The 19,395-nt window shown below is 36.1% G+C and overlaps 1 protein-coding gene and 1 long non-coding RNA gene across 4 annotated transcripts in view; one reads left to right on the forward strand and one right to left on the reverse strand.

Annotated features, from left to right (window-relative positions):
• LOC110257598 overlaps positions 1-19,395 on the reverse strand; it is an 803,392-nt gene that overhangs the window by 705,003 nt on the left and 78,994 nt on the right. The gene's annotated exons all lie outside the window — the stretch shown is intronic.
• Positions 898-1,644, forward strand: LOC100522842 (cytochrome c). The gene has a single exon (XM_013985632.2). It carries the CDS (start codon positions 963-965, stop codon positions 1,221-1,223), a length of 261 nt encoding a protein of 86 aa, XP_013841086.1. The 5' UTR covers positions 898-962; the 3' UTR covers positions 1,224-1,644.

The raw sequence follows: 19,395 nt of genomic DNA on the forward strand, positions 1-19,395 counted from the left end.
GAATACCTATCAAAAATATTTTCAAAAAGAATGAGTAATATTACAACTATGAGATAATCCTAAGCAAAACTTAGATTTCAGCAAATTACTTTTTGAAGCATCTTTATAACATATAGACATATATACATATATATACACACACATATAACTTTCTTGTCCATCATTGGCTTCTAAGATATTGCCTAGAAACACAGTTTTTAGTTTACCATTGCTTAATGTGTAGTTCATCTCAGGGACAGTTGCCTTACAAAGAGAATACTGAATTTCAATTTCATTTCAATTCATTGACTACTTCTTAAGCTCTTATTATATATTACTCATTTTGTTAAAGGGCTGATGATACGACAGTGAACAAGACAGTCATGGCCTTGCTTTCATGGAAGTGATGTTTTGTAGAGAGAACAGGTGTTAAACCAGTAATGACAAGTGTGATAATGATCACAGAAGGAACAAACGAGTATGGAAGCATAGAGCAAAGGGGTATTATTGGTCATCTATGAGATCAGAGGTACACACGCCAGTGAAGAGACAAGTCACAGCATTCTATTTTGATTGCTTAAAGAGTAGAAATATACATATATGAATATAAACACATTATTAAGTAAATTATCAAAATAAATATGCAAGTGTATGTGTATGAAGGTGGCAGTTGGTGCCCCCAAACCAAAATTCAGTGAACTACTGACACTTAGAATGTTCACAGCCATGAACTAGACCCTTTCAGAAATTAAAAAGTCAAATATGTTTAAAACCAACTTTTGTGTAACAGGTTACACTAAAATCTGAGGAATGAATTACAATTTATAAACTCTCTCAGTGTTTACCTACAGCTTCTGAGACTCTAAAACACCCCTTCATTGCCTAGAGTATATAAACATAACTTCAGTGACTGCTAGAAAGCGGGACGTCAGGCCTGCGAGTGGTGGTTTGCCTGTTGAGCTCGGCGAAAGAACGATTTTAAAATGGGCAATGTTGAGAAGGGCAAGAAGATTTTTGTTCAGAAGTGTGCCCAGTGCCACACTGTAGAAAAGGGAGGCAAGCACAAGACTGGTCCAAACCTCCATGGTCTCTTTGGGCGGAAGACAGGTCAGGCTCCTGGATTCACTTACACAGATGCCAACAAGAACAAAGGCATCACCTGGGGAGAGGAGACACTGATGGCGTACCTGGAGAATCCCAAGAAGTACATCCCTGGAACAAAAATGATCTTCGCTGGCATTTAGAAGGGAGAAAGGGAAGACTTGATAGCTTATCTCAAAAAAGCTACTAATGAGTAAAAGTTGGCCACTGCCTTATTTATTACAAGACCAAAATGTCTCATGACTTTTACATGTGTACCATATTTGAATTGATCTCATACTCTAGAATTCAGATCATGTATGGCTGATGGAATGTTTCTGTTGGATGGTCCTGATTGAAATAAGATTGGTTGGTAGCTAAATGAATATGGTCAGCTGTTTGAATTTTACTATTAATTCTAGTTCAACAAGTACTATCACTGTCTTTCCCTTCTACAGAGATGGTTAAACTTGAATGTGGAGTGTTAAACTTTTCAGGAAAATGGTGAATACCTTCTCAGAACCTATAGGAGATTGGTTTTATATTTAGATTTCTATAACTGGTTATATTAATATATTTAAATACTGAGAAGATCCCTTCCCTGTCTCATAGAACAGAGCAAGATTCACCTGTGTTTCAAGTTGTGTTCACTAGCCTGTCAAGGCATGAGCCAAAGGTAAACTGACAATGTCCCCTTTATCTTTTTGGTCTTAACTATGCCAATTTCATTAAAATTACCTATATCAAAAATACTGCCTTTTACTTATTGAAAGGTATTTTAGCGAGGTTTATGTACAGCATCAAGTAAAGAATATTTAGCATTTCTCACATTTTATAGATGATCTTTAAGATCAGAGGCTTTTAAAATTCAGTGTGACGAGATATGTTAGCAAACTTCGCAGGTGAATTCTTACAAGGTCAGGCTGTTGGAATTCAGGTATTCACAAACACAACTGTAGAACTACCGGATGTGTGTGATAATGGCGCTTTTGCCAACTCATGGAAGGCTTAAAGTAGGGGATCTGTAAATTATCTGGTCATAAAGCTTAAGAATTAAAAACAAAAAACAAACAAAAAAATAACTTCAGTGACTATAAATATTTATTTAAAATTGTGGCGCATACCAAGCTTACCTTTAATTCAGCAATCTTTTCTCTTTTCCTACAATAGATATTCCAGATTTCCTAACCAGCTCAGTGCTGCAGTAGGTCCAGGAAGAATCTGTGGCACTAGAATCCGATAGATCCATCTTTGATTTCCTTTTCTAACAATTCTGACTCTCTACGATCTTAGAAAAGTTATTTAATTTCTCATCTTAATATCCTCAGAGCCAAATAACACTATCTCATTTACAACATTATTTTACATCTTAAAGGAGAAAATGAGTGCTAGCATGTCCATCATATAGTTGTGACTAAACATATGTGAAATCCACTACCCTTTGAACCTCTATTAATACTGTTTTATGCCCTTGCCTGAACCTAAGTCTATATGATTTTACAAATGCAAATCCTGAACTATAAGAGCAAAATTAAATGCCTTGCCACATGTTGAAAAGGTGTCAGAACTCAGAATCTAGGCAGATAGAGGAAATTTGGAAAAGGGCAGGAGAGTCTTACCTAGAACTTCTAAATGCAAATCATAGAGATCACTGTTTATTCTGCCATTCCGGGAAACCATATTTATGTACAGAATAGAGGTTATTCACATCATGTCTCTCATAGCACACACACTCACATACACGCATCCATAAAGAAACACACTTGAGACTGGACAGGGTTCAAACATTGGTTTTCAACTCCACGGATCAGTTTTCTGAGCTTCCCCTAATTTCTTTACAGCCTCGAGCAATTGAAGTAGTTGTATTTTCTTTCCTGATTAGTTATGTTTCATCACCTGAAATGGCCCTGGGAAAAAATGATAGGGAGAACCTTATTTCTGGTAGTGTGGTTTCCTTCTAACTAAAATGAAACCTCATGCTCAAATCCCAAAGATTGCACAAACACAGAAACTTAATTTCTTGAGGTGACTCAACGTAGCCACTAATTCATTTTCAGACCTGTGATGCTAAAAATGTAAAGAGGCTCTCCGGAAACTTAAAAGTGACCCTCAAAAAAAGATAGCATGTTTGATGTGGAAAAAGTATTGCTCTTTTCCTGAGATTTCAGCCCCTTCTACTTTATGCTTTTTATTTATACAATTACTAGGAGGAAAGAAATGGTAGGACGATTTTTAATCATGGAAAAAAGTAGCAGCATTTTTAAAAAGTAGTTTTTTTCTGAAACAGCAAGGTGGCTGGATTTATGGGGAAATAGCTGGAGGATGAAGATATTATTTTTCTAAAGTATCAGCTGAAGCCCATCTGTGCACCACTGTCTGGTGACGTCTTAATTCTCAACCTTATTATCAAAGGCTCTCAGCAAAGGTCATCAAACAAACAAACAAAGCCATTTGTTAGAGGCAGAGATTTGTTAGAGAAAACACATGAGTCACAGCTTTGCACTCCTTCCAGAGAAGCAGAATATAAATTCTTCTAAAAATCGTTATGTGTTAAAGCAATAAAGTCACTCATCCCAGAAAACTGTTTACTTCCTTTTTCCCAAAGTCTAATAAGCTTTTTCATCTTTTATTGAGTATTTCATTTTCAAAGTAAAAGAGTCCCCTGTAAAGAAATGACAAAATGATAAAAATCTTTATTCATGAAAAAAAGGAAAACCATTCAGATTTCTTGTTTTCATTTTCCAAGTGCTATTTCTTTAAAGTAAATATTGAATAAAAATCACATCGAAAGGGAAGCCTTCAGAAGAGAAGCTTCAGTAATTGTGGCCACACATATTTTTAGGTAAACGGTGTTCCTTTGTTTGGCATGATTTAACACTCTTTCATGTGCAATTCAAGAATTAGTTTCCCAAGGAGAACTGGGACTCTCAGGGCTCTTACAGAGCATCATCCCTTGGGGTGCATTGACAAATGTTCCCTGCTGGGTAAGGAGCTAAGAGATAAGATTCTCTGAGATGTCTAATGTCCAAAAACCTGTGATGTCACAGCCTTAAAGAAAACACAAAGAAGAAAAGTACTTATGTTTTGTCCATAGGAGAGCAAGCTATTGAGAACCTGGTAAAGTGTTCCTGCCTCAACAATTAATATGGCATGTATGAATAAGAAAGAATTATTTTTAAGAAGTTTCAATTAACTGGAGTTCCAGTCGTGGCTCAGCGGTTAACGAATCCGACTAGGAACCATGAGGTTGTGGGTTCGATCCCTGGCCTTGCTCAGTGGGTCAAGGATCCGGTGTTGTCGTGACCTGTGGTGTAGGTCACAGACACGGCTCAGATCTGGCATTGCTGTGGCTCTGGCATAGGCTGGCGGCTACAGTTCTGATTCAACCCCTAGCCTGGGAACCTCCATATGCTGTGGGTGCAGCCCTAGAAAAGAAAAGAAAAAAAAAAGAAGTTTCAATTAACTGAAGCCTCAAAATACAGTCCACAGAACTATAAAGACTAATATGCTAACCCCTTTCTGCAGAGGATAACGACATTTATACATTCATTCAATCTTTCATTAATTTATTCATCAGTTCATCCATTGATTATGTAAATCTGTGTCCTGCATTATTCCAGGAACTGCAATACATCAGTAAAAAAAATCAGGCACACTTCTCACCCCAACATAGCTTATATATATCTGGATTGTAAGGTGAATGAAATAGATGATACAAAAGTATTGATAACTAAGAGAACAAGATAATTTCACATAGTTGTAAGTCTTGTGAAGATTATAAGAAATAATAGGAAAAGGAAGAGAGATGTTCCTCTTATGGCTCACGGGGTTAACAACCAGACTAGTATCCGTGAGGATAAGGGTTCGATCTCTGGCCTTGCTCAGTGGGTTAAGGATCTGGCACTGCCATGAGCTGTGGTGTAGGTCACAGTCACAGCTTGAATTCCACATTGCTGTGGCTGTGGTGTAGGCTGGAAAGTGCAACTTCGATTTGCTCCCTAGCCTGGGAACTTCCCACAATTGTGGCCCTAAAAAGAAAAAAAAGGGTTAACTGAAAGTAAAGTATTTAACAGTGATACCATTAAATTATATAGTTTTGGGAGTTCCCGTCGTGGCGCAGTGGTTAACGAATCCCACTGGGAACCATGAGGTTGCAGGTTCGATCCCTGCCCTTGCTCAGTGGGTTAACGATCCGGCGTTGCCATGAGCTGTGGTGTGGGTTGCAGACGCGGCTCAGATCCCGCGTTTCTGTGGCTCTGGCGTAGGCCAGTGGCTACAGCTCCAATTCAACCCCTAGCCTGGGAACCTCCATATGCCGCGGGAGCGGCCCAAAGAAATAGCAAAAAAAAAAAAAGACAAAAAAAAATTATATGGTTTTGAATTGTCACATAATGAGCATTCATAGACCAAAAACAGTCCATTCGGTCAATTTTTCATCTTCTATGATCAATGGTCCCCAAACAGGAACTACATCAAAGAAAACAAAAGTACAGAACAAATTTTAAGTGTGACATTTAGTTCCAGGACAAACTTAAGGTCAATAAATGGAAACGGAATCAATATTCAATAATTTTTTTCTATGTGTCAAGCATTTTAATACACTGTTATATAAGCTACATCGTAGCATTAGTTATTTAGCATTAGAATCCCATTTGACAGGCAAAACTTATGCTCTAAGATGAAACACGAGTAAGTGACATGTTTGGGGTCTAAACTTAGTTGATTCTGAGTCTGAAGTCCATGTTCTCTCCACCTCTTGATGAGTTCTGTTCAAAGTTCCAATAAATCATGGTGTATATCTATTCTAAAATTCTAAGATAAAGAGCTTCTATAAAACTGCCTTTGAGAAAAAAATATTTTATTGAAACTATTTTCTTTTGGGAGCCACACCGGCAGCATATGGAAGTTACAAGGCTAGGGATGGAACTGGAGCTGCAGCTGCCGGCCTACACCACAGCCACAGCAACACCAGATCTGAGCCACATCCGCAACATACACTGCAGCTCATGGCAACGCTGGATCCTTAACCCACTGAGTGAGGCCAGGGATCACACCTGCATCCTCATGGATACTAGTTGGGTTCATTATTGTTGAGCCACAACAGGAACTCTCTACTAAAACTATAGTTTAATTCTAATAATTGCTTCTAACTTAAATTTCAGTCTTATAATAAGTAGCTGCTTTCAGAATACTTCCACCTAAATATCTAACATGATATCAAACTCAATATATCCAAAGCTTGATTTCCCTCCTAAAAGCTACTCTCCCTGTGATTCCCCTTTACCATGGCATCAGTCTTCCTGTCACCTCCGAATTCAATCTCCTAACCTCTCACCAAGTTGTCTATTATTATACACATATTTTCTCTGCTAGTTTAAAACTCCTTGAAGAAAGGACTCCATGTTGTCTTCATCTTTTTATGTTCATTATCTCTGTCATTACCTTATTTATAGCAGATGTATAATACATGTTTATTGATGTCATTAAGGACAAAATATAAATTGAATTCACTGCTTTCTGTTTCCACCTGCTCCACTACCCAAATCTAAGGCCTCATAGGCTGGTTACTGTAATGGCTTCTAGTTAACTATCTGGCTTCCAGTAGGTCCCCTTATAAGTAATCCTATAGACTATCTACTGCAGCCAGGGGAAAAAAAAAAAATCCTAGACACTACTTGGTCACATCAGTTCTCTTCTACAAATTCTACAATGGAATTCTGTTGATTATTAATTTAGTTGAAACCTCTTAACCTACAAAGTCCTCCCTAACCTAGCTCATCTTTGTCTACCTACCAATAAACACACAGCATTTTAAACACAGGGGGAGAGACTTTCACTTACAAGAGATGATAGAGTAGATATACATTTCCTTATTCTTCTTGCTAAGTATGACTAAAAACCCTGCAAATGACATATAAAGCGAACATAAGAAGACTGATTCTGAAAGGTTAAAAAAACAAAGCAGAATAGCTAGGACCTCTGGACTTAAGGAATAACATAATAGTGAGATTCTCTGGGTTTCTTTTTGCCTCATATAGCCCAGACTTAAGAGCTGAAGAAACCAGAAACCTGAAAACACCTTCAGGCATAGGGAAAAAACATATCTGCAAAAAAAGCCTGGCTGAAAGGGTCAACCTACCAAAGCAGAAAGTTCTTAGACAATAGCTGCATTATCCCAGCCAAATATCACTGGAAAAATCTGTGGCCAACCCTCTCCCATGCCAGCAAAGCCGAGTGAAGAGATTAGACTTCCAAATTAGAAGCTATAATAAAGGACCTCAGTACTCCTGGACTTTCACCACCACCCAGCAATAACAAAGCCAGATGCCACAATGGTGCTAGTGGGTACCAATAGGGAGCAAAACTCTCACCAACAAATAGCCATAATAGGAGACCAAACTATAGACATTAACAAAGCCCTAGTGACAAGCCTGTACTTCTACACCCACCAGGATATAAAAAAGATAGCAGAAAGTATAAAAAATAAGGTAAAACAGAAGTTTTAGTAATTTCGTGGATAATGACAATTTACTTCTAAAGTATTAGAAGGCAAAACAGCCAGAATAGCCATCACAATAGTAAAGAATAATAATTTTTAAAAATGAACTGACAAGATGTGCTATAAAGCTACAGTATGGTATTGGTTACTGTGTAGTACTGGTGAAAGAATAGACAAAGAGAGGAAAGGAACAGAATAGAGAGCCCAGAAATAGATCCCCACACATATCGTCCATTGATCTTTGACAAATGAGCAAAGGCAATGCAATGGAGAAAACTTCTTTTCAGCAAATCATACAGGAACAAGTAGACATCCACATGGCAACAATGACAACGACAAGACACTAGACACGGACCTATTCATAAACTTAATTAAAATAAAAATACAGCATATCGTAATTTATGTGATAGTACTAAGCAGTACTGAGAGGAAATTTATAGTATGAAATGCATTCATTAGAAAGAAATAAACAATTCAGTAATCTCACCTCCCACTTCAAGAATCTAGAAAATGAGAGCAAAATAAACCCAAGCAAGTAGAAGGAAAGAAATAATAGAGTAGGAATTAATGGAATTGAAAACAGGACAGTAGAGAAAAATCAATGAGACAAAATGCTGGATCTTCAAAAATACAAATAAAATTGACAAACTTCTAACAAAATGAAAGAAGAAAATTGCCTGAGAGATTATACACATAGACCAATGGAAATCAGACCCACAATCCATAAGCGAACCCACATAAATAGGCCCAACTGATTTTGGACAAAGTTCATATACAATTCTACTGAGTCTTTTAAATAATGGTGCTAGAGTAATTGGGCAATTGAACATTCATAGTTAAAAAAATAACAAAAAATCTTATAGAATAACATATTATCTTCAATAACTAAAGTTAGGCAGAGAGTTCTTAAACTTAACATCAAAAGTATGGATCCATAGAAGGAGATACTAACAACTGTACTTCACCAAAATAAACAGTTCTTACTCTGTGAAAGACTATGTTAAGAGGATTAAAACACAAGCTAGAGTGAAAGAAAATAGCAAATCACAACTAACAGGAGCTCTCTTGTGGCACAGTGGGTTAAGGATCCAGCACTGTCACTTGCAGCAGCTTGGGTCCTTGCTACAGCACAGGTTGGATCCCTGGCCCTATTACTTCCATGTGCTATGGGCATAGCAAAAAAAAAATCATTAAAAAAAAATAAAAAAAACAATAGCACTATTAGAAAATGGACAAAAAGACATGAGACGTTTCATCAAAGAGCATGTACAAATGGCAAATAAGCATATGAAATGATATTTAAAATCTTTCTATAAACTATCACTATCTACCTCTCAGAATGGCTACAGACAAGTCCATACACTGGTAAGGATGTGTAGGAAATGCATTACAAATACATTTCTATTGAAAATGTAAAAAAATACAGCCACTCTGGAAAACCATTTAGCTGTTTCTTAATGAAACCAAACATGCAACAGCCATTTGACCCAGCCATTATACTCCTGAAGATTTATCCCAAAGAAATGAAGGCTTAAAATAAAGGAACTTATACATGAATGTTTATAGTGTTTTATTTATAGTGGTTCAAAATCTGAAATAATCCAAGTGTATTTTACTAAGCGAGTGCTTAAATAAACTATGGCACATGGATGCAATGTAACTATTTATACATGTAACAACCCAGATGAATCTCCAGATGATTATGTTGAGTGAAAATCACATACATACTCCATGATTCTAACTCTACGACATTGATGAAATGGCAAAATTAAAAAACTGGAAAACAGATTAGTGGTTATCAGGAGTTAAGGTGCGTAGGAGCAGAAGAGAAGTGGGTCTTGCTATACATGGACAATTTAAGGACTCTCATGGTAATGGAAATTTTCTCAGTCTTAACTTGATCAATATCAATATACTGGTTTTGATATTGCACCATAGTTCTGCACGATTTTTTCATTGAGGGAAACTGGATAAAGAGTGCAGGAGATCTCTGTACTATTTCTTACTATTGCTTGTTAATCTATAATTATTTCGAAAGTAAAAGCTTAATTAAAAAATTAAACATTCAAGGGAACAGATAACACTTTCATTTACTTAGGTATAGGATTCAAACTAAGACACATGAATTACTCAGAATCTCTAGAGAGCCACCTGATTTCTTCCTAAACCTCTTTTAGAATAACTCATACGGAGTTTGTCAATTAATTCTACTTCTGACCTTTGCTATCAAATTTACAAAATTACTATTGATGGTAGAAGGGTTTCCATTATACGAGAGAGAGGTGAAAATATCCCATGTGTGGCCTGACCGCCTGTTGTTTGCAATTCTATTTCTTTGACTCTCTGACTTCATGATATATTTGTTTGAAGGACCCTGTGATCCACCTGTTTCTGTCACTCCCAAGGAAAGAATGGTAATGTCACCCAGAGACAGACAGCGAAGTATTTCATGGTATTCTTGTCATCTATTTTGTTCTGCTCAATTGCTTGCAGTTGCCTATCTTTACTTTGCCATGTCAAAAGCTTTCAGACCATCCTTTTGTCTTACCTGGATCGTCTCTATTTGATTTTTCATATGTTCAGCTTGGGTAGAGCTAAGGCACTCTGCACAGCTCCACTGCTTAGTGATCTTGCTTTAGAAATTTACTGGAATATGTGAAATAGTCAAGTTAGTCAAATAACAACAGAAGAATTAAATCTAACTTTTCAAGCTGGGTTGTATATGTAGGTGAAATGGATCCCTAAATAGTGGCTGTTTCAAGGCCTCAACCCCATTTTAAAAAGTGAAAATCAAAACAAATATCTGTAGAGTGTTATACACTCTGTATGTCTTTGCACTAAACCCCAAAGAAAATCCTGACGTGGGGACAACAGCTTGATTGCAGCAGAGGCACATATGGCATCAGGAAGCAGGAAATATAATTAGCATAAAAGTACACACCATGATCTCTAACAATTTTAGAAGACATTTTACTAAAAACTAGCTTTTCAATGATAAATGGCAAATATTATTCTATTTACGTAATTCTACAAATGTTTTTGGAATCTTTATGAGTCTAATGCTGTTCTAAGCACTGCGGATGGTAATGGAGATAACGAAGACAGGGACTCTAATTTTGAGTAGCTTGCAATTCAGTTGGAAAAAATTCATCTAACCATGGTAAAAACTGCAATAAATACATAATAATGTAATACAGAATACAAATACATCTCACAAGAAAGACACCAAAAGGTGTCAAAATGTAGTAGCTACATTTTTGTGGAAGGGGCAGGACTACAGATGGGACTATAAATAAATACTGGAGTGGGATGGAACTGGCAGACGGTGACACGAAAGTCTGCATCCCAGAGATTCTAGTTTCCCACCCATATTTCCACAGCTTTGATCCCTTTCCTTAGGTACCTTCTCGGTAAATAGCATCTTGAGCTCAGGATCTTCCTTTCTTCCTAAGTCTTCACCGGCTCCTCCCACTCAGAGCCTTACCCCACAACGTCAGCCCCTGGTTGGATCCCTTTCATCCACCTAAACTGTCCTCAGTCTTGGCTGCCTTTCTAGATTCCACTTCCCTTTCCTGAATATCCACTGAAAGGAATTTCTTGTCTGGACAGAATCTATCAACTGACACAGCATATCACCTGCCTGACTGGATTACCTGCAGCCAAGATTCTCCTCAAGTGTGTCCCCAATTCACAGGTAGCATCTTCCAAGTCCCTATTCTTTTGGTGTTATGTTCTATGCATCCATAACTCTAACTTAACAAAAAAAAGTGATTTAGACTACTGAATCAAACCTTTGTTTTGTTAAACTATCAAAATAACTGATTTATGCATGGTTTTGTTTCTTTGAAATGACCATCTATTCTTCTAAGAAATGTATACAGGAGTCTCATGAGGCAGATTATACTGAATGAAATCCTCACTAAAAATAGTGAAATTTGGAACTTAATTTAGGATTGCAAAACACGTCTTAGAGGGGAGTGACCCTAATCATGCTAATGGAATAACAAGTACCAAAGTTCAATACAAAGTGACAATGACATACACAGTGCAAAATGTGCTGGATACTATTTGTAATCATCACATACATTGTAACAAGACAAATATTAAGAAATTGATGCACACAACTATCCTGGCAATGTCAGTATGAAGGCGGTTTGGTCACTTACAGCATAGGAATAATTAGACTGAGAAAGAGGCTAGATAAATTTCTAATAACCATGCCTGAATGAAGAGTGATAAAATTACTACATATGTCTTAGTAAAGAAAACTTGAAAAAATTACTAGCAATGTTTGTGATCCTTATTTGTGTAAGAATGTTAATTTCTTTAGAGACTAGAGTTATAAATGATTTCTATTTTGATTAAAACCTGTAACAATAGAAATGAAAAAATTGTAATGTCTATGGTAGGCTAGGATCACACAGTATAAAACCCCAATTCCAAAACCATTAGAATGGTTATTCACCACACCACTGCCTTTCGTCCTCACTATTTCCTACTTCACACACCTTTAGCTTTTTTAAAATGAAGCACTGCTTCAAGTTCAGCTCTCTGGGAGTTAGTAGAGGGAGAGGTCGAATGGCTCCTTATGGCTCCCCTCCCTTCCAATCAACTTAGATTACGGTTTAGTGTTGTAGTGAACACTAAAGTGAAGTGAATGGAAGCTAAATTAATCTAAACAAAGGAACCCTGCTAGAAACCTTTCATTTGCTCCTGGGATGTAAGCACCACTCCCCACGTGGCCCTGTGCCCTGGATGGCTGCTGTCTCTGATCCACACGCCTGACTCCCTTACACTCCCGTCTTTGGTAGGCAGGAGACGGGAAGGAAGGAGAAAAGCAAGGTGGGAGTTTATTTCCTGAACCCCCACCCTGTGAAGTCATCACAGGCCAGTGGTAACAGCGGCTCCTGTGACATGGCTGCCTTCCGACGAGGGATTCTTCTCTCTAGGGACTCATAAATAACCATCCCTCTCACCTCACCACTTCAGGCAGGGGAGGGCAAGCATTCTGTTCCTATCTCCAAGGAACCATTCCCTGCAAAAAGTCCACACTTTTGTAACAGTCTTTTATTTGTTTATTTATTTTGGCCATGCTCATGACATGTGGAAGTTTCTGGTCCAGGGATCAAACCCACGCCACAGCAGTGACCCAAGCAACTGCCATGACAATGCCAGATCCTGAATCTGCTGCACCACAAGGGAACTCCTGTAATACATTCACCTCAATTTTTTCCAATTTGATTGTGCTATTACTTCCTGCTAAGACCTAACTGATCTCCAAACAAAAATCAAACATATTGTCTTCAGGCATCAGTTCAGGGAATTTGTTAATAAGATTTTCAAATCTTGCTTAATTTCCAATATGCTATTAACTACATACTTCTTAACTAGGAGCAATACACCTATATAGGTAGAAATGTGGGATGTGGAGGTGGACAGATTTTAGGAATATTTCATGCTAGAAAGCTGTGGCAATGGTAAGGTTAACACAGATTATGGGCAGTTTTTTGCTAATTAAACTGCAGAAATCATTTTGCATGAGTGCTTGTCATATTTGGTGTTATTGGTGAGGGACAAGTAAGGGTTGTCAGGAAAGCCCACCAGTTGGATAAAAGCTTTGGGAAAAGTTAAGCCCCTTAGACTTCTTCTTGATATTATTTCACTATTTAAAATTTTTTTTCAGAATAAATTTCTTTACAAGACCAACCGGAATGAATCTATACTTTAGCAGTCTGTATTCTCATTCCACATGGCCCCAGTCTACGTTTCAGACATACCAGGTCACACGGGCTCTCCCAGGAAATGCCTGCTTCTGAGTACATCTCTACATTATTTACCCACATGGAAACACCCTCATTGACATATCCTTTCCTTTCTCTTCTTGTGAAATCCTATCATCTGTCCAACATTCAGAACAAATGACAGCTGCTCTAAGAGGTCCACCAGATTTCTCCAGAAAGGCTACTATTTCCTCTACATTTTCAAACTGTTGGGAATCCCCCCATATTAGCACCCTTTAACATATTAAAATTAGAACTCTAAATCTATTCTGAGTTTCTGGAAGACAAAGGTCTAGTTTATTTTTCTCCTCCTAGTAACCAGTTCAGTATATAAAAGCATATAATAAATATTTAATGGAAGAATGAATGAATGAATTTATTAGCTACCCACAAAGCAAACCTAAACACAGCATTCAGATTCAGTTCTTATAAAGCTCCAAATGTGTATTCCTTAATGTAAAGGAGGGACAATTTTCTGATCAAAAGTAATTAAACACATATCTATTAAAGTATACTTAATTTAATCCTTGCTACTTCAAGTGAGCTGGAATATTTTATTTCCTGACTATACAAACACAAACTTCAATTATGTTTGTTAAAAAATATTGTTTTCTACTTAGGTTCACTGAGACAAAATTCATGAAAAAAGAAAGTAAAAAACAAAAAACAAACCCACACAAACCAAATCCTGCAAATGGCCATAAAATGGTATATGGTTGAAAAAGGATACTTGGGAAATCTATCTAAATCTCTCTTACACACTATCCATTTAACAGTAACTGTTCATTTAAATCTTTAAAAAGCCTGAGAGGTAATAGAATGAATGACTATGGAGGAAATCAGCAGATGGTATTCCTCAGAGCTGTAGGACAGCTGGACATGATGACTAAAGATACTGTTGTAAAACTGGTCCACGATTTTAACAATGAATGCTGTAAATTTCATAGGTCTTTAGGCTGACCAAACTAGCACGACTCCTCTCACTGTAAGAATGTAAAAATAACTGCTTACTTTATTGGGCTCTTCAATCCTGCTTTCTCAGTATTTCGTGGTTGCTAAGCAACCTTAGTAATACTGGCATGCGCACTTAAAAAAAAAAAAAAAAAAAAAGAGGCACCAAAATGTGTTTGTTGATTTATTTATTAGTGGAAATGATCCAAGTCTAAAATAAAATCTTTTCAATGTGACAGCTGGCACTGATTGGGTAACAATGTGCAACTTCACTGTAATCACAGTAAGACAGGTTTTTTTTCTTTGAAAAGGTAAACAGACTCTAGATATCCCCTTATCCTAAATGTATATTTATTCAGTCATTTTTGGTGGGGATTGGTTCAGAATATCTGAAGACAGATTTTGGCCTTGGAAGTTGACGTGGAAAAGTATACGTGTGGTGGAGCCCAGGGCCAGGACATTTGTAGGACAATATGAAGTATGAATTATTGCAACTGTATTACCCAGTGAGCAAACTAACCCATCAAGCTATATAAGTTGTCACAAAATGTACTGAGGCATTCCGTTCCACTCAGGTGAAATAGGATGAAGGGCAGAAAGAAGGAGTCTGAGTCATAAAATCCTTGCTGCCTCAGGGTAATAGTAACTTATTTCGCTATATTTATAGGTCACTAATGGTAGCTGATCTAAAAGAAATGATGGCATCGAAGTGTCCTTGGCCTCTTGTCAAAATGAAAGAAATAATACATGAAGACAGTCAAAGGGGAAAAAATTCGCAATAAATAACTCTATTAGAATAAATACAGGAATAATAATAACGTAATTTATTCAGTCTATCTTCAATGTTTCTTCTAATAGAATTGTTCAAATTCTAGTACATACAGAGACTATTTATCACACAGAGGAAAATAAAGTACACTAGTATACTATTCAAACTTACAAGGGAATAAAATTGCTATATTCACTTGTGACTGTTGGTAGCGAACAGAAGAATACAATGAATCATCCCTCTTTTCCCCCTATTTTTCCTTTCTGGTTAGATGATTTTTTCAGATGAGGCCAAGATACTGGAAAATAATTTCAACTCTTTCCTATATTCTGTATCTCAGAACAGCACATGTATATACTTTTCCAGTTAATTTTCGTCCTTCCATTCTGTTGGTAAGCTACCCTTGCCCATGATAACTTTTGTTAAAGAAAATTTCATTACTTAGTGATACTGCTCATGGCTACCATTTACTTAATACTTGATATGTGATGAGGGTTGATACCACTGTAGATTATGCGTGGCTTGTTTTGCCAATGTGATAAAATCAATTGAATAATACAGAATCTTTGTCTCAGGGAAGAATGGACGTGGAACCTGTCAAAATCCAAGTTTTTTTATTTTTATTTTTACAAGCACAGCAGTAAAGCAATACAATGAAATGGGGTAACTATTTTATTCCTAAAACATGCATTATGATTCTGCTCACTTATCCGTTTTTCTGCTAAAATTCTTTTAAAAGGTAATTTACCCAGGCATAATCTCTGCTGAGACTCCTCAGATGTGTATGTATGTACGCTACAATGCAGTCACACATTTCTTGTTTCATAATCTTTATGGCTAAGTGCTTTTAATCAAGCCTGTATCATAGCCTCTATGTCAAATGTTTAAAATTGTTAATTGTCACAAACATGGTATAACACTCTTCCCTATCAATTCAGGATTTAGAAATTCATATGGAAGCTCTGGGATAATTCAGTGTCACAGAATTCATTGTTGAATTTCAATTTTATACAATGCAGTTTAAAAGTATATGTATGACTAAATTTGTGTCTGAGAACAATTAGTCTGTTTGACTGATAGCTGCATTAACTAATTCTTTGACTGAATATGTCAAACTGCCAAGTCTGATTATATATTAACATGAAGAAATCATTTAAAAATTTTTTAAATTTATTTAAAGCCATGTCTGCTTTGCAATGGTTGACTATTTTGCTTAATATGTTAGTTGAATGCCTAGAAAGTTAAGTTCAAATCAAATTTCAGTAAATCTTACTTATCTTAAACATAATAGGAATATGTTATTTGAAGGCATACCATTCTTAATGTAATACAAAGTAAACAATCACATCCATTTTTCTGTTGTTGTTTTCATGATCTATTCCTCCTTGAAAGAGATAGCTTATATTGTAAAATATTTGGAACTTTATTAAGCTAACCATGTAATAAATTTAAACTGAGCTTAGAAGCAAATATATTCATTACCTACTAAAAAATGATGTTTTTTAGACTCCTCTACCCCAAAACACGATTCAGTTTTACTTAGACTTGTTACGCCATGTAGCTTCGAATTCTGTTTATGATGTGCAGAAAGATGACATTTCACCCAACTCAAGAGTGTCTGGTTTTGCATTCACAAGCCAGTAAACATTTTTATGGCATAAAACTGTTTAACTCAAATGAATGGCACCCACACATGGGCTTCCAAAGTTGCATCTACATCTCATATTGCAGTGCACTTACATAAATCTCCCTCTTCTGGAAAGTATGCTTCCCTTGAGAGGCTCACCTGAAATGCCAGATCAACTAGAGCATGAAGATCTAGCCTCGTGAACAATCCAACAGTTTGAAATTGTCCGGGTCAGAATTAAAGCAAGTACTTTTTTGTTTACAAGAATTACAAAGCAAAATCTGCTTATTAGCAGCTATCTAGGTATTTTTTTAAACTTTTAAACATAAATAAATTCACATTTTGTGTTTCTGTCCATAAAGAAAGGGGGAAAAAAAAAACAAGTGATGAAAAAATGAGATTTCTACATGCTTACGATGCCAATTATTCGAAATAAAGAATTTTATGGCCAAAAATTACTTACAAACGTTTAAAATAAATACGATTGCACCTAAATATCCCCAAAGTAGCGTATGTGTAAAGTGATAATCATTTAATCATAGGTCAGTGTTAACTTTATCACATCTGAAGAGAACCTAAATTTACAAGTTCTTAAACTTGTTATTTCTCTCCTTTATAAATATGGTTCACCTGAAGACAGAAACGTTCTCATCTTACAGGTTAAAATAATCTTTGATTTAGGAAAACAATTCTTAACAAGAAGTTAAGAATAAAACTCAGCCCTTTGCTGAATGCTTCCATGTACTTTTAGGTGATACTAAACTATAAACTATATAAGCTAATCATACATTCTAGAGAGTCTCACTTTCTAACATACTTTTTAAAACCCTTAAAGTTTTGCACACTTAGCGAACAGCAAGAGGTAATGAGATATCCTCTCATATGTCTATATATATATATATATATATATTTATATATTTTATTGCATCCTGTGGTATTACACAAGGCTACAGCAAACAATATATGGCAGAGTTGTTTCCTAAGAGCCCTTAGCTATGATTTTAAGATGTAAATGTACAATAGTCACCCCAAAAAACAAAAACAAAAAACCCACTTACAAAGTTGTACTGTATGCTGCACTCCTGAAATGAGGGTCCTTACTTTTTAGTCACAATTATTGACTTTCTCCACATTTCTTTACTAAGGATGATCTAAGAGATCACTGAATGTCACAGAGTAACAAAAATAAAAGTGGTCTGAAAAAAATTCTTCATTGAAACTTTCCCCCAAATTAAATTCCCCATCCTCACAAATAGTCAAAATTCTCTATTTTGGTAATATTGCTTTTAGTGGTTGAAGTGCAATGATGTTCTCAATAAAATTTGGACTTTGAGACACATTCATAAAACTATTTTATTGGACTATTTAATGAAATATATCTTTATTGAACAGAAAAATGTTCTATGTATTCAAATATATTCACCTTTCTTTTTAAGTTTTTATTTTTTTATTGTTTTTAAAGCCACACCTTCAGCACATGGAAGTTCCCGGGATAGGGGTTAAATTGGAGCTGCATCTGCAAGCTATGTGGCAGCATGCAGTAACACCAGATCATGAGAGAGGCCAGGGATTGAGCACACATCCTCACAAACACTATGTTGGGTTTTTAACCTGCTAAGCCCCAACAAGAACTCTTCTTTTTAGGTTTTTAAATGCTACAAATATTTATGGCGAAAAAAATATTTTCTCCCTCTATGATATCACTTTCATTATATTTTTCAGAGAAATTCCCATCATGCATTCACTATTAGTGGCTAAGGAACTAAAATCTGGACTGTGAAAATAAAGGTAAAATAAATGAGTGACAAACCAGGAGGCCAACGTGTCTTTCCCTGTTCATGTGTGCTCCTTCTCTTCCACCTTCCAAATTCTGTGTGAATGCCTCTAATAGCAAATTACAACTTATAGTATATAGCCAGTATGTGTATCCTGGCACACAGATCAATGGCCCAGAATAGAAAGCCCAGAAATAAACCCATGCATGTGTGGTCAATGTAATCTGTAATTAAGGAGGCAAGAATATACAATGGGGAAAAGCAAGTCTCTTCAACAGGTCGTGTTGGGAAAACTGGACAGAAACATGTAAAAGAAATTAGGCCAACTTTTTACTCCATATGCAAAAAAACCCCAAAATTGATTAAAGACTTAAATGCAAAACCTTAAGACCATGAAATTCCTGGAAGAAAGCATAGGCAATAATAACTTCTTTGACAATGGTCTTAGCTTTTTTTTTTTTTTTTTTTTTTTTTTTTTGATCTGTCTCTTCAGGCAAAGACAACAAAAACAAAAATAAACAAATGAGACCAAATCACACTAAAAAGCTTTTACACAATGAAGGAAACCATCAAACAAAATGAAAAGACAACCCAATGAATGGGAGAAAATATCTGCAAATATGTCCAGTAAGGGGTTAATATCCAAAATATATAAAGAACTCATACAACTAAACATCAAAAAAAAAACTTTTTTTTAAAGAGGCAGAAGACCTGAATAGACATTTTTCCCGAGATGACATACAAATAGCCAACAGGCACACGAAAAGATGTTCAACATCACTAATTATCAGGGAAATGCAAATCAAAATCACAATGAGATCTCATCTTACACCTGTGAGAATTATTATCATCAAAAAGACAACAAATATCGAGTATTAGCAGGAATGTAGAGAAAAGGCAACCATCTCATGCACTATTGATAGAATGGAAATTGG

This window comes from Sus scrofa, chromosome 18 (assembly GCF_000003025.6).
Source record: "Sus scrofa isolate TJ Tabasco breed Duroc chromosome 18, Sscrofa11.1, whole genome shotgun sequence".
NCBI classification, from domain to species: Eukaryota; Metazoa; Chordata; class Mammalia; order Artiodactyla; family Suidae; genus Sus; species Sus scrofa.